This window comes from Dendrobates tinctorius, unplaced genomic scaffold (genome assembly GCF_039654945.1).
Source record: "Dendrobates tinctorius isolate UK_male_01 unplaced genomic scaffold, ASM3965494v1 ptg000150l, whole genome shotgun sequence".
NCBI lineage: Eukaryota > Metazoa > Chordata > Amphibia > Anura > Dendrobatidae > Dendrobates > Dendrobates tinctorius.
In genome coordinates, this window is record NW_027361817.1 from 452,579 (window position 1) to 476,461 (window position 23,883).

The 23,883-nt window shown below is 46.0% G+C and overlaps 1 protein-coding gene across 1 annotated transcript in view; it reads left to right on the top strand.

Moving 5' to 3' along the window:
- Window positions 1–23,883, top strand: part of LOC141049833 (hemoglobin subunit beta-2-like) — a 56,164-nt gene that overhangs the window by 21,549 nt on the left and 10,732 nt on the right. The window contains exon 2 of the mRNA XM_073546642.1: window positions 23,601–23,733. Coding sequence (XP_073402743.1) covers window positions 23,654–23,733 — 80 coding nt within the window. The 5' untranslated portion in view covers window positions 23,601–23,653. The remainder of the gene's footprint in view (window positions 1–23,600; window positions 23,734–23,883) is intronic.

A 23,883-nucleotide genomic window follows, 5' to 3' on the forward strand; every position in this document is an offset into this window, starting at 1 on the left:
CAGGCTTCTTGCATTGGTCAGCATGCAGGAAAGAAGTTTTGCTTCCTTTTTCTTAGCCTCCTTCTGAGTACCCTGTCTTGGGTCCTCTTTACCACATCTAGAAGCCTTGATTAGTTTGTCATTCTGCTGCATGTTCTTGTCTGCTGTTTTTCCTCCCATTCCCTCTTATAGTTTAAAGCCCTCCTGATGAGTGTGGCAAGTCGTCTGGCGAATGTGTGTTTCCCAGGTTTTGTGAGGTGTATCCCATCTCTTGCGAAAAGTCCATCGTAGAGGTAATTCATGCCATGGTCCAAGAATTCAAATCATAGAATCATAGAATCGTAGAGTTGGAAGGGACCTCCTGGGCCATCTGGTCCAACCCCCTGCTCAAAGCAGGATTCGCTAAATCATCCCAGTCAGATGTCTGTCCAGTCTCTGCTTGAAGACATCCATTGAAGGAGAACTCACCACTTCTCATGGTAGCTTGTTCCACTCATTGATCACTCTAACTGTCAAAAAGTTTTTTCTAATATCTAATCTGTGTCTCCTCCCATTCAGTTTCATCCCATTGCTTCTAGTCTTTCCTAGTGCAAATGAGAATAAAGTTGATCCTTCTACAATGTGACAGCCCTTTAGATATTTGTAGACAGCTATTAAGTCTCCTCTCAGTCTTCTCTTTTGCAAACTAAACAATCCCAAATCCTGCAACCTTTCCTCATAAGACAGGGTTTGCAGACCGGTCACCATTCTGGTTGCTCTTTTCTGAACTTGCTCCAGTTTGTTGATGTCTTTTTTAAAATGTGGTGCCCAAAACTGGACACAATATTCCAGATGAGGTCTGACCAAAGAGGAGTAGAGGGAAATAATGACTTCACGTGATCTAGACTGTATGCTTCTGTTAATACATCCTAGAATTGCATTTGCCTTTTTTGCTGCTGCATCACACTGTTAACTCATATTCAGTCTGTGATCTATTAGTATACCCAAGTCTTTTTCACATGTGCTGTTGCTTAGCCCTGTTCCTCCCATTCTGTATATGCTTTTTTCATTTTTATTGCCCAGATGTAGTACTTTGCATTTTTCCCTGTTAAAAACCATTCTGTTAGTTGCTGCCCACTTCTCCAGTTTATTTATATCTTTTTGAATCCTCTCTCTCTCTTCTCTAGTATTAGCTATCCCTCCTAGCTTTGTGTCATCAGCAAATTTAATCAGTTTACCCTCAATTCCTTCATCTAAATCGTTGATAAAGATATTGAACAATACAGGGCCCAGGACAGAGCCCTGTGGTACCCCACTTGAGACATTCTTCCAACTGGATGTGCAGCCATTTACGACCACTCTTTGGGTCCGATCACTAAGCCAGTTATGAATCCACCTAACAGTTGCCTTGTCCATTCCATACTTAGTCATTTTTTCAATTAAGATTGTATGAGATACTTTGTCAAACGCTTTGCTGAAGTCAAGATATACTATATCTACAGCATTTCCTTGATCCACCCAATCAGTGATTCCATCATAGAAGGAAATTAAGTTAGTCTGACATGACTTATTAGTTACAAACCCATGCTGACTCTGATTAATCACTTCATTCTTATCCAGGTACTGACATACATGTTGTTTAATAATTTGTTCAAAGATCTTTCCTGGTATAGAAGTCAGACTCACCGGCCTATAGTTGCCTGGGTCCACCTTCTTCCCCTTTTTGAAGATAGGAACACCATTTGCTGTTCTCCAGTCTTCTGGGACTTCTCCTGTTCTCCAAGAATTTTCAAAGATTATGGAGAGGGGTTCAAAAATTTCTTCTGCTATCTCCTTCAGTACTCTGGGGTATAATTCATCTGGACCTGGAGACTTGAATTCATTTAGGTTAGTTAAGTGTTTCCTCACTATCTTTCTGTTTATAGATATCCTGGATTCTTCTATTCCCTTAATAGGACAGTGAAGAACAGTTGATGTTACATTTCCTGTTATGAATGAGTCACCGAAGGAGGAAAAAACAAAAATACAAGCTAAGTCCAGAAAACCGGAGAGGTTGGTAGCTATCGGATTGCAGACCCCTGATCCTATTCACCACAACTAACAGTAGCTGTGGGGGGTTCCTACGGTGCCCTAGACCCCTCGTTCACAGCCGGAGAACTAAATAAGCCTAAAGAAAGAAAGGGGAAATCTAAACTGCCCCAGAGCCGACCCCAAAGCAATAGACAGCCCCCAACATGTATTGTCGGTGAAAAGCAGATGAAAACACAAACACAGACAGAAAGACAGGTTGCGCAAACGATGGGGCCCAACTAACTAAATAGGAAAGGACAGAAAAGATGCTGGCTGCAATCCGCAAAAAACTCTACCAAAAATGTCCCAACCGTCTAATAGGGAAAAAGGCCCTGAAGTCGCTAGACTTCAAAATCACTATATCAGCACTCAGGTATATTCTGAAAACAGAGCAAAGAGATAAACTGATCAGAGACAAAAATGGAGCTCAGCCCGTCCCAACAAAGGCAGGCTGAACACAAAACACGAAGCAAACAGACAAACTCTCATGGAAAAATAAGAGAGCAAAAACTTAGCTTTCAGTAGACAGGACTAACTGGTTGCAAGAGCTCAGAGCAGAAAGGATCACCAGCACCCCTGTAGGGCGTCGGCTGCCTTATATCCACTCAGTGATTCTGGGTGTCCAATCAGGCTCCACCTGTTCCGATGACAGGTTCTTCTCAACCCAATCAATTTCACTACCTCTCTTCACCAGCAGAGGGAGTTCATCAGACATCAACGGTGAAGGGGAAAATGAACTCACAACAATTTCCTTTCTGAGAGAAAACAGATGCAAAATAGGAATTTAAAAGTTCGGCTTATCAACATCCTGTCTTACCATTTCATCATTTTCATCCTGTAAAAATCCTATAGCATCTTTGACTTTTCTTTTACTTTTGACATATCCCCAAAATCCTTTATTATTGCTTTTGACATCTCTTGCAAGCCTCAATTCATTGTCAGCTTTAGATAATCTGATTTGTGCCCTGCAGGTTCTGTAGACAGCATTATATTCTTCTTTAGATATGCCTCCCTCTTTCCATTTTATAAATCCTTGCTGCCTGCACCACCGTCATAGCCAGCTGGTCACCTCTAGTATCCTATTCCATCTTCTGATGCCATGACCATCGACTGGGAGGATTGATGAGAAAACAACCTGAACGTTCCGTTCCTGTATTTTCTTCCCCAGAATTTCAAAGTCTTCGCAGATAGTTGGTAGGTCATTTCTTGCCGTGTCGTTTGTGCCTACATGTATCAGTAGGAAAGGGTAGTCCTTGGATTTGAGGATAGTTGGTATCCTGTTGGCCACATCCTTGATTTTTGCTCCTGGGAGGCAGCATACTTCTCGTGCAGTTATGTCTGGCCTGCAGATAGTTGCCTCCGTGCCTCTTAGTAGTGAGTCGCCCATAACTACGACTCTTCTTTTCTTTCCGGACGCACTGCTTGTTGCTCGTGAGTGTTTTTGAGTGTCATTTGTATCCGCTTTTGTTGACAGAGTAACTTCTTTTGTTGATAGTGTGTCTTCTCTTGTAGATATGGTATCATCCTGAGCTGTGCCATTTTCGCTCTCCAGCATGAGGTCTTCATATTGGTTGCTAAGCTGTGTGGGTGCTGATGACCACTTGATCCGTTTGCTTCTTTTCGTCACATGGCTCCGGAAAGCAATACATTCTCACGATGGTAGACTACGCTACCCGATACCCAGAGGCAGTAGCTCTGTCTTCAACCAGAGCGGATAAGGTGGCTGATGCACTGGAGACCATCTTTTCAAGGGTAGGATTTCCCAGGGAGATGCTTACCGATCAAGGGACCCAATTCATGTCTCGCCTAATGGAGGCTCTCTGTGAGAAAATGCAGGTGAGGCACCTGGTATTAAGTGCGTATCACTCACAGACCATTGGCTTGTGTGAACGCTTCAATGGTACCCTCAAATAGATGCTCCGCATGCTGGTTGAGACCCAAGGGCGCGACTGGGAGCGGTACCTCCCGCACCTGCTGTTCGCTTACAAAGAAGTTCCACAGGCCTCGACGGGGTTCTCCCCCTTCGAGCTCCTGTATGGCAGGCGAGTCCGAGGACCCCTTGGGTTGATAAGAGAATCCTGGGAAGATGAGCCAAACCCCACAGAAGTGTCCATCGTTGATTAAGTCATGCGCTTCCGTGACAAGATACAGACCTTGACGCAGTTGGTGCATGACAACATGACGCATGCTCAGGCTGACCAGAAGCACTGGTATGACCAGAATGCCCGGGAGCGGACCTACCAGGTGGGTCAAAAGGTGTGGGTGCTGGTCCCTGTACCAACAGATAAGCTTCAGGCAGCCTGGGAAGGCCCATACGTCATCCACCAACAGCTCAACCCGGCCACCTACGTGGTCACGCTTGACCATGCTCGGGGTAGGCGCAAGGCCTTTCACGTCAACATGCTGACGGCTCATCACGAACGTGAAGCCTGCATCCTACCGGTTTGTAACTTGCCCAAGGATGGGGAGGAAGATCCCCTCCTGGACATGCTGGCCCAAGCCAAGGCCAATGGGTCCATTGAGGACATGGAGATAAGTGATTTGTTAACCGTACCCCAGCGATCGCAGTTGTTGGCCACCCTGCACCCTTCCGGGCCGTGTTCTCCAACCGACCTGGGAGGATGGAATTAGTGGTTCATGAGGTGGACACCGAGAATCACGCCCCACTACGATGAACACCTTATCGGATCTCTGAGGGGGTGCAACAGGTCATGCGCCAAGAGATCAATGAGATGTTACAGCTGGGGGTGATTCGACGGTCAAAAAGCATGTGGGCCTCGCCTGTAGTTCTCGTGCCAAAAAAGGATCGGACCACCCGGTTCTGCATGGACTACAGGGGGCTCAGCGCCATCACAACCTCTGATGCAAACCCGATGCCGCGCATCGAGGATCTGCTTGAGCGGTTGGCGAAAGCAAAATACATATCCATCATGGATTTGAGTCGGGGATACTGGCAGATTCCCCTGAGCCCTGAGGTGCAGGAGAGATCCGCCTTTATCACCCCCTTTGGACTGTACGAGTCCACAGTCATGCCCTTTGGCATGAAAAATGCCCCTGCCACTTTCCAGCGGATGGTCAACCACCTGCTCTGGGGACTGGAGGAGTACGCGGTGGTGTACTTGGATGACATTGCCATCTTCAGTTACACCTGGGAGGAACACCTTCAGCATCTCCAGGAGGTGCTCAAGTGTCTTCACCAGGCAGGCCTGACCATCAAGCCAGGAAAGTGCCAAATGGGCATGAGCGAGGTCCACTACCTGGGCGCACCAGGTAGGCGGGGGTTCCATGAATCCGGAGCAGGAGAAAGTGGACGCAATCGTGTCCTGGCCCACCCCCAGGACCAAGAAACAAGTGAAGTCCTTCTTGGGCACTGCAGGATACTATAGGCGATTCGTACCGGACTATAGCGCCCTTGCAAAACCCTTGACCGACCTCACCAAAGCAGAGGCTACCCCAAACAGTTAACTGGATGGCCGGCTGCGAGGCGGCCTTCCAAGCTTTGAAAACCGCCCTGTGTAACTGTCCTGTGTTGAAAGCAGTCGACAGCAATCGCCCGTTCCTGGTACAGACCGACGCCAGCGAGTTTGGTCTCGGTGCTGTGCTCAGCCAGGTCGACTCGGGGAACCAAGAGCACCCCGTGTTGTACCTGAGCCGGAAACTCTTGCCGAGGGAAGTGGCATACTCCACCATCGAGAATGAGTGTCTGGCCACGGTGTGGGCACTGCAACGTTTGCAGCCCTACCTGTACGGGTGCACCTTCACGGTGGTAACCGACCACAACCCTCTGAGCTGGATGAACACAGTGTCTGGAACCAACAGAAGGTTGCTACGCTGGAGCCTTGCCCTTCAGCAGGACGACTTTACCGTACAACACAAAAAGGGAAGCGAGCATGGAAATGCCAATGGGTTGTCCCGCTGGGGCGAACACGCTGAGGTGCGCATAACGGATTACCGACAGGTTATGCCTCTGTAGCGCACTCAAAAAGGGAGAGGTGTAATGATAAGTAAAATATGATCTCGCTGGAACATTCCAGAATCTCCCATTGTTACACTACAGATTATACTTCTGCTTGTCACATGCTGCAGATGTGACCCCCCTTAGCAGCTGTGTGTGTCTTCTCTGCCTGTTGGTAATCCTACACCAGACATTTCCTGTGCCAGCAGCTCTCTCTTTCTCCCCCTTCCCCCCTCCCTGCACAGCCAGGAAAAGGATTTCTTTTGTTTTATGCCATGCGGCTGGATACAGGAATAGGAGATATTAGAGGAGCCATAATGCGACGGTAGTCGGTGCTACCAATATGAAACTGGCATATGGTAACGTACTCTGAGCCGGCTTCACTATGGTGGTCCTGGCTAAGTTCTAGCCCCAGTACAAACTGAGAAATGGATTCCTTCTAAACGGTGTGACATAACTACTGCATGTTTGGTTTTGAATTATTGTATTCGACAAACTAAAAAGAATGATACCATGTGCGTGTTTATATGAGGTACCCTCTGCGAGATATAGTCATTATAAGTTTTGTAGTCAGAATTGTAACTTAGAGCAAGGGGGAGGACCAACCCCAGACGGCCCCTTTTATGATGTCACAAACCCAAACCTATAAGGTACTCCCCCTTGAAATTATTCATTCGAACTGCAGAGTCCGTGCTGAAAGGTTCCCCAGATGCAGGGAGACGTCTGGCCCCGCCTCCTCACATGGTAGCCTACAAACCATCTAAGCAACTGTAAGTGTTGATCTAGGTTAATCCCTTTTATTTTATATTTGCATTGTACATATCTAATGTCTCAACTTTGTAAAATCTTTTATCTTTGTAATCACTGCCCTCCTTTTGGGGAATAAATTAAAAACTTATTAGCTTTGTCTCCATGCTCTAAAGAACGAATTTATGCGCCTTTAAGATAACTGCTACTAATGTGATCTGGGCCCGGGTACTGCTGGCTGTGATGGAAAGGGATTTTATAAGCTAATTGGGTGGCTGCGGCCAGAGCATTTATAATTCCCTCACTGCAGCGTGCCGGGTGGCCAGACCTCATTGAAGCAGCCGGCCAGTGACCAATTATCCCTGGTGTAGTTCCCTGACTGACTTGAGGGTAAGGGGGCGCCGGAGAGCTGCAAGTTCCAAAGTGGAACTGAAAAGTTTCGTGAAGTATTGTGGGCAGTGGTGGGACAACCAAAGTAACCCCCCTGTGATAAATTGTTAGGGCAAGACTAGCTTGCTTTTTTTTATCACATGGTGCCAGCGGTGGGATAACTAAGATAAGCCCCCCTTGTGCCTGTGATAGCCGTATGTTGGCAGTGCGTCACATCCCTCCGTCCATGACATACCGGTGTCACCGGTGGGATTGTGACAGATGGTAAGATCCGGCCAAACCCAGAAATGCCCGCACATCCTTTACCGTCTCGGGAGTAGGCCACTCCCGTATCACAGCAATTTTCTCCTGAGACGGTCTTACGCCTTCGGCAGAGACGACATGTCCCAGATACTTAATCTTCATGTGGAACAGGTGGCATTTCTAGGGTTTCACCTTCAACCTGTATTTCTGTAGTCAGCCGAGTACTTGTCCCAAGTGGTACAGATGGTCCTCAAACGTGGCGGCATAGATGATGATGTCATCCAGGTAGCTTTCTCGGATGACCCTTTTTCGCAACATTTGGCCCAACAGTGTTGTGAGTTCATTTTCCCCTTCACTACTGAGACCCGAGGAACTCCCTCTTCTGGTGAAGAAAGGTAGTGAGCCTGATTGTCAAACACCTGGGGCTGATGATGATGACTGGCTGAGTGGAGTTAATGACTGGATATAAGGCTGCTGACGCCCTTCTGGCCTGCGGGTGATTTCTCTGTGGACTTCTAGGAAACCAGTCTGATTCCTGCTCATCTAAAGCTAAGATTTCTGCTTTGCCTTTTTGCATTAGTGTTTTGTTTTCCTTGCTTTTCTGGATTCTGCCATTCCCTGCTGGGGTGAGCTGAATTTCCTTTTGCCTGTTGCTCTGTCTTCAGAATATTCCTGAGTACTGACACAGCCTTTTTTGAAGCCTAGCATCTTCAGGGCCTTTTTTACTGTCAGTTTGTTGGCTCTTATTTTCATAGGGTTTTTTTACGGATTGCAGACAGCAGCCTTCCTGTCCTTTCATATCTAAGCTAGCTTTGGCCCCATCTTTGCTCAGTCTATCTTTCTGTCTGTGTTTTGTTCTTTCTTCTTGCTTCACCGTCATTATTTGTGGGGGGCTGCCTTTTGCTTTGGGGTCTGCTCTGGGGCAGTTTAGATTTCCCTTTCTGTCTTTAGGCTATGTAGTCCTCCGGCTGTGATTGAGGGGCCTAGGGCATCGTAGAAGCCCCCCACGGCTACTGCTAGTTGTGTTGATAGGTTCAGGGGTCTGCAATCCGATAGCTGCCAACTTCTCTGGTTTTCTGGACTTAGCTAGCATTTCTATTTTTGCCTCCTACGGTGACTGAATCATAACAGAATCACCCGCCATACCGCAGATCCTAGGGTACTCAATTGCAGGAAAGAATTGTATAAAAAAAAAAAAAAAAAGGTGTGTATATTTTTTCCTCTATATCTCTGAGGCCGTAGGGGGAATTTTTTTTTCTCTCAATGGAGATAAAGCAATTGTCTGATTGTGTGGAGCAGCTCGCTGCGGAAGTGCGGGGAATTTCCGCCTACCTTGCTCATTCACATGTTGCTGAGCCAAAGATCCCTACTCCTGATGTGTTTTTTGGGGATCGGTCTAAATTTTTGAATTTTAAGAATAATTGTAAATTATTTTTTGCCTTGAAGCCTAAACAATAGACCTAGTTCTGCCACTTTGATGTCACCCTTTTTCTGTAATTTTGGGTTTCATCCTCGATTTTCTTCAGGGCAAGTGGAATCTTCGTCCTGCCCAGGTGTGGACACTGTGGTTGAGAGAATGCAGCAGATATGGGACCAAGTGGTGGATAAGTTGTCTCTCTCTCTCGAGATCTCAGTTCCGAGATCACCATCAGCGCATGCGCCGCCCCCAGCGGCGGCCGCCATATTGCCGGAGCCGATACAGAGGGAGCCAAGAGAGAGCACCGGGGCTCTGGCCTGTCGCAAAATGTCAGCAGAGCCCCAGGATGGGAACCGGAGACACCGCTGGGCTGCCTCTCACCGGCTGGCCTCAATGAAGAGCTGCTGTACACTGGCTTCTATAGAGGTTATAGGCACCACTATTCCATCCTGTAGACCAGTGTGCGACAGTTATTACTGTTGGGCATTTGTTCTTCCCTCCCCTTTCCCTTCCTTTTTAATGGATTCATTGCTTTTGCCTCGATTTTTCCAGGGTTATGTCCAGGCAAAGCTAGAAAAGACATGTCAACGGACACTACTCATTCCGGACGAAGCTTCTTGATAAAAGCTCCGGATGAAGAATTTTGGACTTCTGTCTCACCTTTATGATGCCATGCTTTGGATTTTGATGGATTCTCATTTTACTCAATTGTTGAATACTGTTTGTGTTACTATTGTCAATGCATGGCCTTAGCCCTGTTTCACACATCCATTTTTTATGTCCGCCAAACTGATCCGTTTCCGTTTTTTGCCGCTAACGGATGCTAACGGATCCGTTTGGATCCGTTTTTTTGACGGCTCTGCTGTAGCCGCTAATGCAAGTCTATGGGAAAAAACGGATCCGCCAAAAACATGGCGGATCCGTTTTTTAACGGAAAACGACGGATTTGGACGTATTTAAAAAAACGGAAGTGTGATCCAGGCCTTAAACAACTGGGTCTATCTCATCTCTCCATCATGGGTTAAAATAGTAACCTTAGGTCATTGTTGGTATTTTAGTTTCCCATCATGGGCTAAAACAGTAACCCTTGATTTGGTAATTAAATGTATGTTTTGTTAAAGACATATTTTCTATTTGCTCTTTATCTAATCAGGTTATCATGGTTATTTCCATTTGTATAGGTGTCTGTTTAGAATAGATATATATTGGCATATTGACTTGTATATTGATTCCGTATAGGCGTGTGACCTGAATATGCAAAAAAATTGTCAGCTGCATGTGTATGGATGACAAGTGCAGCATTTGTTTGTACTATTGTAATTTTTGGCATTTACTACCAGTTGAAATTTGTATCTTTACAATGGCATATTTTCTCTTGCGCAATCATACCTCGTGCAAAAATACATATAAATTTTGTCTGTTTATAACAACAAACAACCAAGGATTGTTTTTCTCTACAATAAGTCTTTTTGAGTACAAAAGTACACGTTTGTGGGATATATATATATGTTTCTATGATCGGGGGTGATTGCCATGTGAGTTCAGTTTATGGGGTAGTTACTATGGCCTTGATGCATTGAACGTGCTCTATTTTTCATCTTTTAACATATGCCTGCTGCACTTGAATGGACAATAAGTGCAGAATGTGTTTGCACATTGTCCATCTAATTTGTTCTATCTATAAATTTCCAACAGATGTCTGTCGCACTTGAATGGACAACAAGTGTGGTATTGGCCTGTACTAATAAGAAAAACTTTGGCAATTTGAAACAGCTAGTTTTTGAACACTTTTAGTGCAAACATGTTGTCAGTGAATATCAGTCCTTGATGAGCTCAAGAGTTCACTTTATGAGGCTCTAATTATGGCTCCATTGCACTAGATGGCTTCATTCACATGCCAAAAAAATGCATAGCTGCACTTGTATGGATGACAAGTGCAGCATTTGTTTATACTATTGTAATTTTTGATGTATATATGTTCCTTATTATGGTTTCTATATATATATATTTTTTTTCCTTGCTATCTGCGTCTTGTGAAACCCTTAGCCCAATTGGACCTATTTATTTATTATTTATTATTTTTTGTCACGTAATACTTATTTCAGAAGCCATGGGCAATGTGGCATTCATCCCACGTATTCGGTGAACACTTTGTTGAGTACTATGTGTTCCACATACAGGCATGGAACTCAACATTTTTATTTCACATATATATATATATATATATATATATATATATATATATATATATATATACGACCACAGGGTTGCTTGCGCAGGCGCAGTATTAATGTATGACTCTTTGATCTGGTTACTCTTGTATATCACATGTTGGGTTAAACGCTTGGGAGCGTCCATAGTGTGAGCACTTGGCTTCCTAATGAATTATGCTTAAATAGTCGACCGTTACAGAACCGGACACAGCTCACCTTGAAAAAGACACTTTAGGTGTCGGAACGCGTGGATTATTTTCACACCACTTTGGCTGCCCGACTGCCCTCTACATGACGGGGTGACTTTGCCCTCACTGTGACTGACTTGTGGTGATGTATTGTTCCACCTCATCTCTTCCAAGCCAGGGATGTCTTTTTTATTACCCTCTCTTTCTTCTTGAGGGCTAGAGGAGTTTGGGACCCATTAGGATCAATCTCTCTGAGGGTATAGCATTTTTAATGTCTCCATGTCTCCTTATTTAGATGCATTTATCATCTAGTACCCTGTGAGGCTATATCAGCAGTATACGCATTGATTATATGTTTGTTATATCATACTTATATCTGTGGCCAGTGGTTGTTTAATGTTTTGCATTGACTGGATTATGTTTGCTCTGATTAAGTGAATGTTTTAAGTGGTTTTAATTGTGTGTTGTTTTTTGGTTTTGTACACAATAAAATTGTATTTATACCTCTGCTATTTGCTGTGGTGATCCTAAATATGTGCATGTCTCTTTTTCTTATTGCTCTGAGAGATGAGATTTCAGCGCTGAGATCTCATCTCTCGAGATCTCAGTCCCGAGATCACCATCAGCGCATGCGCCGCCCCCGGCGGCGGCCACCATATTGCCGGAGCCGATACAGAGGGAACCGAGAGAGAGCCCCGGGGCTCTGGCTTGTCGCAAAATGTCGGCAGAGCCCCGGGATGGGATTCGGAGACATGGCCGGGCACGTGGAGACACGGCTGGGCACCCGGAGACACCCACAGCGCCGACGGACACCCGGAGACACCCGGACACCCCTGCGGCCTACACCCGGCAAGGCATGTCCGCTTTGTAAGACGCACCATCATTTTCCCCCCAAGTTTGGGGGAAAAAAAGTGCGTCTTTGTGGCGCCGCTGAGGCTCAGTCGCCACAGAGGTACTGCACCTTCTCCTAAGGTGTGGTGCTCCACCATCCAGGTAAGGTGGGAACTCCTAACCACACTCCAACACCTGCACCCCACGCACAGGATAGTCCAGCAAAGCCACATTGTGGCTCCATGCATAGAGTGTAGCAGAGCACCTTTGGTGGTTCCCTGCTTGGAACACGAGATGTGCTGGGAGGTGGGTGGAGCTGAGAGTACATAAAAGAAGGGGAAAGTGTAGAATTACAGGTCAGTCCAGGAGGACAAGTGAGGCTGACAGGAGGTGAGTCGGGAAGCCACTTGGATAGGAGTGGTGATCCCTGGAAGAAGGGATGGAGGAAGGAGTGCTGCAGCTGCCCCAGTGATCTGGGCCAGCTGGCACGGGAAAAGAGAAAAGGAGAAGGACACTGAACTGTAACCTAAGCTTCCATAAGAGAGAGAAAGACAAGTACGGAACGAAGGAGTAAGAGAACATAGAGGACGTCGGTTAGAGAGAGAGAACCCTGCCTAGAAGTTCTAAGCGCAAGGCCGGGGCCCGGTCCCCGAGGTTGTATGAACACTTATGGTTCTGCAGCAGACACCGGTGGAGTAGTGGGCAGTAAATGCACTACTCCCATCTAAGACTTGGGAAACAACAGCAACACGGGTAGAGAGCCGGGACCCTTGAGTGGGGGATCCCTGATCAGGCTACAGCTGTCATACAAGTAAGGTTCTTGGGAACATCTGTCAGGAGGCACTTCAGGGTAACTTAGTACTGGAGTACTTCACACTTAAAGGCGCTATAGAGGAGACGTTCAGAAAGGCACATGTTGGTGGAGTGTTGGAAGGGAGCATTCCATCTTGCCTGGAGATTGACTGAGTCTCTGACCGAGAGGACACAGTACGGAGGCAGGCACCTGTGTGCACTACAGACTGTTGTGAGTTCATTTTTCCCTTCACCAGTGAGGTCTGATGAACTCCCTCTTCTGGCGAAGGAAGGTAGTGAGGCTGATTACCATACAGCTGAGCAGGTAGATGATGATTGGGTCACAGGAACTGATGACTGGATATAAGGCAGCCGACGCCCTGCTGCCTTGCCGGTGATTTTCCTGCTGAATTCTTGGAGACCAGTCTGATTTCTACTTCTCAAAGCTAAGTTTTGCTCTGCCTTTTGTACACTTTAGTTCTGTTTTGTTTACCTTGTTTTTTGGAGTTCAGCCATCCCCGGCCGGGGGTGAGCTGAATTCCATTTTTGTCTCTGATCTGTTGATCTCTGGCTCTGTCTTCAGAATATACCTGAGTGCTGATATAGTCTTTTTGAAGCCTAGCGTCTTCAGAGCCTGTTTTTCCTATCAGTCTGTTGGTTCATTTTTGGATAGGGTTTTTGCGGATTGCAGACAGCAGCTTTTCTATCCTGTCCTATTTAGTTAGCTTGGGCCCCATCATTTGCTCAACCTATCTTTCTATCTGTGTTAGTGTTTTTTCATCTTGCTTCACAGTCATTATATGTTGGGGGCTGCCTATTGCTTTGGGGTCTGCTCTGGGGCAGTTTAGATTTCCCCTTTCTGTCTTTAGGCAAATTTAGTTCTCCGGCTGTGATCGAGGGGTCTAGGGCACCGTAGGAACCCCCCACGGCTACTGCTAGTTGTTGTGGATAGGTTCAGGGGTCTGCAATCCGATAGCTTCCAACTTCTCTGGTTTTCTGGACTTAGCTATTACTTTTGTTTTTTCCTCCTTTGGTGACTCATCCATAACAACAGACTGTGAGTAATGCTTTGGAACTACAAGCCCTGGTGTCCTCCATTCATTCTTGCGCCAATGCACCCAGCACTGCTACATCTGGGTACCAGCATCTGCACTTCCCTGGGACTACAGCTCCACCTGTGGGGAGCTGCACCATCTTTGCTGCACAACACCATCAGTCCCAAAGGACCTGCATGCAGCGTCGGCTTAACACCTCAATTGCCGAACACCACAGGTGGAGTCACAAACTATTCCATTAACTACAAACTACCATTCATCACACCCCAGTACTTGGGCGCCCAGGGCCATGGACCGGGCCACTGCTGCTGTGACACATCCCCCTGACACCAGCCCGGTACCGAGTACCCCACAGCCCCGGGAGGGCGACCCATCTTACAAAACAGAAAATGCGGTAATCTTGTCCGTATAAGAAAGGGAGATGAGTGGAAGACTGCGTTTAACACACCCCTTGGCCACTTTGAGTACCTCGTAATGCCGTTCGGGCTCAGTAACGCTCCTGCCGTGTTTCAAAATTTTGTGAACGATATCTTCAGAGATATCTGTGGAGTATATGTAGTCGTTTATATGGATGACATCCTGATCTACTCTGCTGATCTTATGACTAATGTCCAACATGTTTGTTCTGTTCTCCAAAGGCTTAGAGAACATTTTCTATTTGCCAAATTAGAGAAATGCGGTTTTATGGCTGAGGAGGTACAGTTTCTGGGATACATTGTCTCAGCTAAAGGGTTTTGCATGGATGCTGCCAAGATCCAACCCATTAAGGAATGGGTACAACCCAAGTCTCTTAAAGCGCTGCAGCGATTCTTAGGGTTCGCGAATTATTATCGCAAATTTATCAAAGGTTTTTCGGAGATCACTAAACCACTCACGGATTTGACCCGGAAAGGGGCGGATGTGGTTAATTGGAAGCCTGAGGCACTTCAGACATTTTCTGTTTTAAAAGAATGTTTTGCATCTAACCCAATATTGAGCCTGATCTAGACCGCCCCTTTGTGGTAGAGGTTGATGCCTCTGAGGTTGGAGTTGGAGCAGTGCTATCACAAGGCACGGCATCCCTCACTCAACTTCGTCCATGTGCCTCCTTTTCCCGAAAATTCTCTTCCACTGAGAGGAATTATGATATAGGGAATTGGGAAGTGTTGGCAGTAAAATGGGCCTTCGAGGAATGGCGCCACTTCCTCGAAGGTGCGAAACATAAGATCACGGATCACAAGAACCTGACCTACTTGGAATCAGCAAAAAGACTGAATCCTAGACAGGCAAGGTAGGCCTTGTTCTTCTCAAGATTTGATTTTGTGATCACTTTTCGACCAGGTACTAAAAATGTAAGGGCTGATACCCTCTCTCGAAGTTTTTGCCCCTCACAGGCTGAGGACTCTGAACCAGCTCCAATATTGGCCAACGGGATTGTTGTTTCGACTGTGTCCTTGGATCTTCTGGAGGAGATCCGTAGATCCCCCAGAACAAGCCCCTAACACTACACCTCCCCAAAAATTGTTTGTTCCGGCCACATTCTGCCTGCAGGTTCTGAATGAATCGCATGATTCCATCCTTGCAGGGCATCCAGGTATCAATAATACCATCAGACTGGTGACAAGGAATTTTTGGTGGCCAACTGTAATAAAGGATTGTAAGGACTATGTACTGGCTTGTGAAATCTGTGCTCGCGCTAAGTCTCCCCATAATCGCCCTGCCAGCTGGCTCCAGTCCTTGCCTACCCCCGAGGGTCCATGGACCCACATCTCCTTGGACTTTATTACTGACCTGCCACCCTCAGAAGGGAAGACATGTATCTGGGTGGCGGTGGATAGGTTCAGTAAGCAGTGTCTTTTCGTTCCTCTATCTGGACTACCTAATTCCGAAACCCTAAGTAAACTGTTCATTAGTCATGTCGTACAACTGCATCGCGCTCCTTTGAATATTGTGTCCGACAGGGGTACCCAGTTCGTTTCGAAATTTTGGAGGGCGTTCTGCAAACGCATTGGCATTGAATTGTCCTTCTCCTCTGCCTACCACCCTGAAACCAATGGTCAAACCGAACGCACCAGTCAAGCTCTGGAACAATATCTCCGCTGTTATGTGTCTGAGCATCAGTCCAATTGACGATGCGACTGCCTAACAATTTTGTACCTCTGCCTCCCTCCCGGTTTATGACTCTGACCTCGGCCTGGATTTGACTCTGCTACTGTCTGCTGTTTTTGTACCTCTGCTGCATGCCTGGTTTAGACTTGGATTCCTGACTACGCTTTTGGTCCCGTTTTTTAACCCCTTTCTGGCGACCGTCCTGCTCTGGTCCGCTGCTCTTATTCAGACAGCACCTCCTGGGCTCTGCTGTAAATCCAGATCCCTGTATAGGGGTAAAGGGTATCGCGGTTGCTCGGGGTGCTGTCTTACTGCAGCCCAGACTCGCAGACGGACGTCACACCCACAGGCCATAGTACTAAATTCACAAATTTCTCATCTGCTTGAGCGCTAAATGTTGCATTTTAGGCTCATGGGAGACGGACGCTTTCCGCAAGCTGATGGCGGTGACAGTGACAAGTTACTCATTCCTCACCCGCCACTATTTTTCCGAATATGCTGTCATGACATTACACAAGAAAGCACGTGTCCCACAACATTACCCGGGCAATCAACAATGCTGTAATGGGAAAGTGCACCTAACCATGGACCCGTGGACGAGTCCTTGTGGGCAGGGATGGTACATCTCGCTGACGGCACACTGGGTTTGCGTACAAGAAGTCATGACCCAGTTGGACATTAGGAGACCATGTCACAGATGTATGGAGGAGACAGGTTGTGTAAGGCTTTGTATGTCATATTTAGAGTTTTGAACTGTAGCCTATGGGCAATAGGAAGGCAGTGAAGGACATGGCAGAGAGGAGAAGCTGGGGAATAACGGAGGGATAGTTGGATTACTCTGGCAGCAGAATTTGGATAGATTTAAGTGGTGCAAGAGTGCTAGAGGGGAGGCTAGAGAGTGTAAGGTTGCAATAGTCGAGGCGGGAGATCATGAGGGCGTGCACAAACATTTTTAAATTTTCTTGGAATTTACTGATCCAGGAAATGTTTTTGAGTTGTAATGGGCAGGAGGAAGCAAGGGCTTGGATCTTAGCTTGAAACAGAAGGCAGAGTCGAGTATCACCCTGAGGGCATGAACATGCGGGAATATTTGTCCTGGTGTGCCATCCCAGCATTGCACAGGCACATGTCCCACAACATTACCCTTGCCGTCCACAATGCTGTTACTTGGAAAGGCCACCTAACCACAAACACGTGGACAAGTGCTTGTGGTCAGGGACAGTACATCTCCCTGAGGGCACAATGGTTTAACATAGTGGAATCCGGGAAACACTCCGACCTTGGTATGGTGCACGTCCTCCCAAACCCCGAGTATTGCGGGCCCTACGTCAATCTGGGTTGCCCCCACAGTCTACAGCTCTTGCACCTCCTCCTCCTCTTCAGCCTCCAGCTACAAAAGGTAGCACATCAGTCACAAGCTGGAAGCACTACAGCACTGCCAAATGAAAGTGGGAACAGGCTGTGCTGAAGCTAATATGCTTCTGTGACAAACCCCCAAATGCTGCAGAGTTTTGGACAGCTCTGACAGAGCAGGCTGATCGGTGGCTGAGATGGCTGAACTCACAGCCAGGCATGCTTGTGTGTGACAATGGCTGGAACCTGGTGGCTGCTTTGTGGCGAGGTGAGTTCACACACATGCCATGCCTGGCTCAGGTGCTTAACCAACTTGGTCAACATTTTTTGCAAAGCAACATGGAGCTGGCAGATATCCTCAGAAAAGTGCACCGCTCTAAATACCCATTTTAGAAAGTCAGCTACAGCTTCATCCGCCCTTGCCGTGATTCAGCAGCGCTTGAAGCTTCTTGCTCAATGACTGGTGTGTGATGCCCCCAGGCCTTGGAACTCTAAACTGCAGATGTTGGAAAGGATTTGTGAGCAGAAGTGGTGAATAGTCTACCAGAATCAACAAGGTTGTCGGTATTCAGTTCTGTCTTCACACATAACATGTAAGGAGTGGACATGGATGTCTGACATATGTAACATCCGCCAAAACTTTGACGAATCCACAAAGAGGGTGAGTGTCAATGACACCATAATTAACGTCTCCATCCTGCTTATCTGTGTTCCAATTTGAAGATTGAGAGTTATTATAGAGCGAAAACATATTTACAGTTTAACAGTTTCAAGTAACAACGATAACAATAATCCAATAATTAAACCAAAACAAAACTACCCTGCTGGTGACAGCTTACAATCTACACTAAGTAACAACAATAACAATAATTAAACCCAAACAAAACAATCCTGCTTGTGACAACTTACAATCTAAAATGAGGTGGGGGAGATAAAAAAAATTCAGGGGTGTATTTACAATGATGTTTGTACAATGATATTACTGAGGTTAGTTCTAAGTGTTGGAGGCCTGAGGACAAGGAAGAGGAGAGCATGGTCAGTCGTCCTCTTGGTGAGGACATGGAAAAATTGACTGTTAGCAGTCTTGCACGCATGGCTGAATTTGTTACGCTGCCTTTCCCGTCACCCTCGCGTTATCAAAATTTTCAGTGACGGCCAGTACTGATTGGTGACACTTCTAGACCCACGCTACAAGAAGAACTTTACATCTCTTATTCCAGAGGCAAACAGGTGTACTAAAATGTTGAAGGAACAGAGGGCCCTTCTTGCGGAATTATTAAAAAAATTCACATCTGAAAACGCTGGCAGCAGAGGTCAGAGTTTGTTGGCCAAGCAAGAGGCACAATTCCAAGCCAGCAAAGGCATTGGAACAGTGGCAAAGTTTGGGGAGAGTTTTCTCAGACCCTCCGATCGCCCAGTCCCTGAGGCACAGGGGACTCTCACATGGAGTGCAAGTTTTTGAAAATGCTGAGGGAGTACCTTGCTGACCGTATCAACGTCTTTTGTCATTCCTCTGTGCCTTCTAGTTATTGGTTATCCACTCTGAACACATGGCATGAACTGGCTCTCTCTACTGCGCATGTGCGCTGTACTCACGGTCAAGGAGCGCATGGCACCTCGCTCTCTGGCGGTTACTGAGCAAACAGCACCTTGGTAAATATCAATACCACTTTTAGTGGCGGGAGACAGTGGGAACTGTCCTTTGCAGCGCCACTGCTCTTAGGATGGAGCACGCTACTCAACCTCCTATGCACTGCTTGTCCACACCAAAAATCTTTGATGTGTTGCCCGCTTTCTCTTAAGCTGGCCCCATGCCTCTAGGTTACTGGGTCTATCTGCTGCATTTTGCCGCGGTGTCGGCGCTTCAGGTACATAGAGCACTGCCCCTCTTGCTGCTCACATGGTCACAGCTGGGGACTCACTCCTGCTTTGCTTTTTTTACCTCAGCTTCTGGCCAGGTTCCCTGACTAAACACAACCCCTCGTTCTGTGTAATGGGGCCTGTCCGTTACCCTATTCCTTCCGCCGAGAAACAGGGGACGCAGCCTTGAAAGTTCCGGAAACGGTGCAGCACAGGTACCCGCAGCCCAGTCATCCTGTCTCTGTACATATCTGGCAAATCAGTTCTTTAATGCAAGCAGCATAGAAGGCATGTACTTCCAATTTTCTAGAGAAAATTGTACAGTACATCCAGAACAGTTTCAGTTTGAAGGACTTTGTGGCTCATATAATTCCACAAGATGACACTAGTCTCATACTTAAAATTTTTGGTGGAAAATAATTTCCCCACTGAGAGCTTGTGTATGTTTAGAATTATGTTACATCATTTGTGTGATTAATTATTCATACCTATTTGGTTCACTATATATTCATTTTTTTTTCTTCAAGGATTTGAAATATAATGTTGTAAGAGTTAAAGCAACTTGTTGAAGTGTGTTTTTCCTCAAATGTGAAACTACTTATCAATTGTCATCTTTACTATTTCTCCATTCCGTGTGCGGCTAACCACCTCATTGATGTTATTGCGTTTCTTTGTCAAGAAAACAACAGCTACACCAATACCACATGCTTTTCCTTTTAATTCATCATGCTGCTGAAGTAGAGGTGAGATTAGGGACCTACATAACATCTGGGGACTGTAGTCAATATGACACTGTGCCAACATCCACTGGGGTATAGCTACCAAGTTGACATAGTTTGTGCACAGCTTAACAGAGTTGTCAGAAAAAAAATCCTTCAATAACATGTTTGATTGTTTAGTGGAAACACCCATAAAGTATTATTATTTTTTAGTTATTTATATAGCGCCATTAATTCCATAGTGCTGTATATGACAAAGGGTTATATACATAGTAATAGATATCGTTTACCCCCCAAAAAATTACAATGACAGACTGTTACAGAAGGGAGAGGACCTTGTCCTTGGCGACTTTCATTCTGCAGGCGAATGGGAAAGAGACAGAAGGTGGTGGGTGCGGCACCTTGGGTGGCGGAGAGGCGGCAGCTCATGTGTTGGTGTAGAAGTCACATCTCCGACCACCACGCTCTCCAATTGACATCTCTGGAAATGCATCCGAAATGTCAAAATCTCTAGTTTCAGTTATAGAATATGCATGGGCTCCTTTTAAATGTCATTGTCCGACCAGTTCAGTGCTAGTAGGTCAGGGCTTGTCAGAATCCTGCCCAGGAACACCAGGCTTCAGTAGGTGCGAGTCCAGTCCCTGTGATCTTCAACGTTATCTTGCTATGGCTCTTCCAGGCATGATTTCATCTAGAAGATTTAGCCTTCGTAATACAGAGACAGAGTACAATACAGAGTACAACACCGCCTAAGCGTTCACCCTCTGCTACTCAGACTTTCTCTCTGCACAGTGACTGCATCTAGACTGAAGATGATGATGGTGGTAGTAGTTGGAGCATTTAACACAGTCATGAAGCTGCCATAACAGCTTCAAACAGAACTTGAAACAGAAATTTTTTTACCGACATATCCCACTGTAAAGAAAAATTTTGGGGATAAAAATAGTGCTGGATATAACGAGAGTGACAGACTGCAAAAAAAAAAAAGGGAATTTAGGCCTAAAATGCCTCAATTTTTGGCACACGGATGTATGAGGCATGTCAAAGATAGACCCCACTGTAAAATGTGGCTTGTTTTTTAAAATAATCAAACATAGTGCTGTATATAACTTGAGTACCAGACAGGAAAACACTAGTACCACCGGCCTAAAATCTACAAATTTTTATTACACGGACCTATGAGGCATGTCACAGATATACCACACTGTAAAATGTTTTTTTTTGGTTTGGTGGATGCAAAAGAGTGCTGAATATAGCGAGAGTGACAGACTGTCCAAAAAAGGAACTTTAGGCATAAAATACCTCAATTTTTGAAACACGGATGTATGAGGCGTGTCACAATTAGACCCCACTGTAAAATGTAACCTGCTTTTTAAAATAATGCAACATAGTGTTAGGGTTGCGGATCGCACTAAATATAAAATATAATGAAGTGCGATCGCAACCCAGAGTCCACCGTGCAGAGATGACAAACTGCTGCTCGGTAATGGCGGACGTTATATGGCGGTACAATAGAAGAACACACGGGGGTAACTCCACCTAGTGTGTACAGAGGCGGACTCTGTTACCTCACAGAGCCGCCCGACCGCCAAACACAAATGCCGCTGCTTGTTTATGCTCACAGAGCTCGGCCATGTGAGCACTGGTGTATAGACACAGGAATCTACCCCTGAGACACTGGGTTAGAGTCCCTCTAGTCACACTAGTGCTCGGCACCGCAACAGTGGTGCCAAAAAGAAACAAATTAAATAACTAAAGCGCACTATGTGTGAACTGCACCGCTCTAGCGGACGCCACTAACCACCCGGAGCAATGGAGGAAAGCGCTTGACTGGCGCACGGCGTCACACTGGTGGATGCAGCCTCTCAATGCGGTACTGAAGGTGCCCAGCTCTGGACGGCACCATATGACGCTGAGTGAGGTGCTGAGATGTGGAAGCACTGTGGCACAAGTAGGCACTGACCATACGTATCCAAGGGAGGGGAGTCGTAATGAGTCAGTCACCAGATACATGCATCCATCATCACTCACACAATATACAATAAGAGTCTATACTAGTGCATGGCCAAGCGGCCATGCGGCTCTTTTATAGCGGCGTCCTTCCGGGACCTTCCCGGTAGTAGACCAATCCAAGCAGGAACAGGACCTGTGCATGTGACCTCCGGCCTCCAATGAGAGGTCATCCCACGGGCATGCTCAGTACCCAAAAGACAGGATTTAGTCCCAGAAGCGTCTATTTGCTGCTGACTCAAGGATGGAGTTATAGTAGAGCCAGAAGAAGCAACAAGACGCCTAGCATCAGCCTGGGCAAGACTCCACGACCGACGTCTTTGCTGAGCAGGAATCTCTGCGGCTGCAGAGGAACAGGAGACCGCAGAGAACATGGCTTGAGATTCCCCCTGTGCAATGGGGGAAACTTGACATCTAACACATATTGCTGTATATAAGTATAGTGACACCCAGGACAAAAAAAGAAAACTGCCGTAAACTGGCCAAACTTTGAGCACGGACAGATATGAGCTGACACGGACATACCACTACGACAAATGTGTGGCCTGTATTTTTTTTTTTGGCTAAATACTGCTGTATTTAAGTACAGTGACAGCCAGGATGAAAAAAGAAAACCGCTGTAAACTGGCCAAACTTTGAGCACGCACAGATATGAGCTGGTACGGAGATACCACACCAAAAAATGTGTGGCCTGTAGTCCAATTACACATGGGGCTAGTTATACACGGCCAATATATCCTACAGGTAGCAGCAGCACCAGAACACAGGAAGGGAATGGACCCTTTTTATATATCCAATAATATACACACATACAGTGCCTGCAGGCCTTGCACTGATGTGTATAGAGCGACATACACTACCCTGCCTGCCCAACACTGGAACCTATATACTCCGGAATTAGTCCTTAGAAGGACTGTTGGTTAGCTGGATGTGAGTATTTAGGATAGTAGATCCCACACTAACTAATAAATCCCCAACTCTGACCCTATCTCGGCAGCAGCTCTCCCTACACTATCTCAATCCGGAGCTGAATGCGCCGAGCAGGGAGGCATCCGGTCTCTTATACCCCTGATGATGCTGTGCGGCCAGCCAATCACTGCACAACCACAACAAAGATGGCTGCGGCATTTCATTGCCTGGCAGAGAATCCCTGCATTGTGATTGGGTCTCTAAATTCTGCCAAAAAAGCTGGGTGGAGACCCGAGTTCCCGCAGAGTAATCCCAGAAATGCTCGGTGCTCGCCGAGTACACAGAGTACAGTGATACTCGGGCGAGTAACGAGTAGTGGTGAGCACGTTCGCTCATCACTACTTGCTGGAAATGCTCGCCTCACACTGGTTTCGGACATAAGTTTAACTCTTTCAGTTCAAACTTGGTGTACATCCAAACTAGTTTGACTTAGTTTCATGCTGACAAAAATAGAAAAAAAGAAAACCATATTTCCTTGCACACTGTTCACCTAGGTGGCAAAGGAATTAATAATCACAACAGATAACATTTTCCAATATGTTTCTTTTTTGTTATCTTTGATTTTATGCAAGCTATTAGCTCTCAAAGTGTTTTTTTTTTAAATCCATACTCCTGCATTTTCTTAAGAGATTAAATATATTTGCTTTGTTTTAGAAGTGTTCCAATGACAATAATCTATTTATTTTTTTGAAATGTAAATCTGACTGCTTCATTGGTGTCCTCTATTGTCACTTGTCACTAGGAAGTACTTGGCTTAGAAACGTTGTAAACCACTGCTATAACCCAAGAGCAACAATGGAGCAATGGACTGCTAAGGAGAAAACTGCCATTACCTCTATCTGGGCAGAGAATCCTGATGAAGGTTGGACTGACAGGTAAAAACATGAGCATATTAGATCTGTTATTAAACATATTTGTATTACAATTTATTTTACTTAAAGTATCATTTAAAATATTGTTACCCTCTGCAGAATGAATTTCAATTTCCTTTATTCTTAAGTTATTTAACTACTCTTGGCTCACTT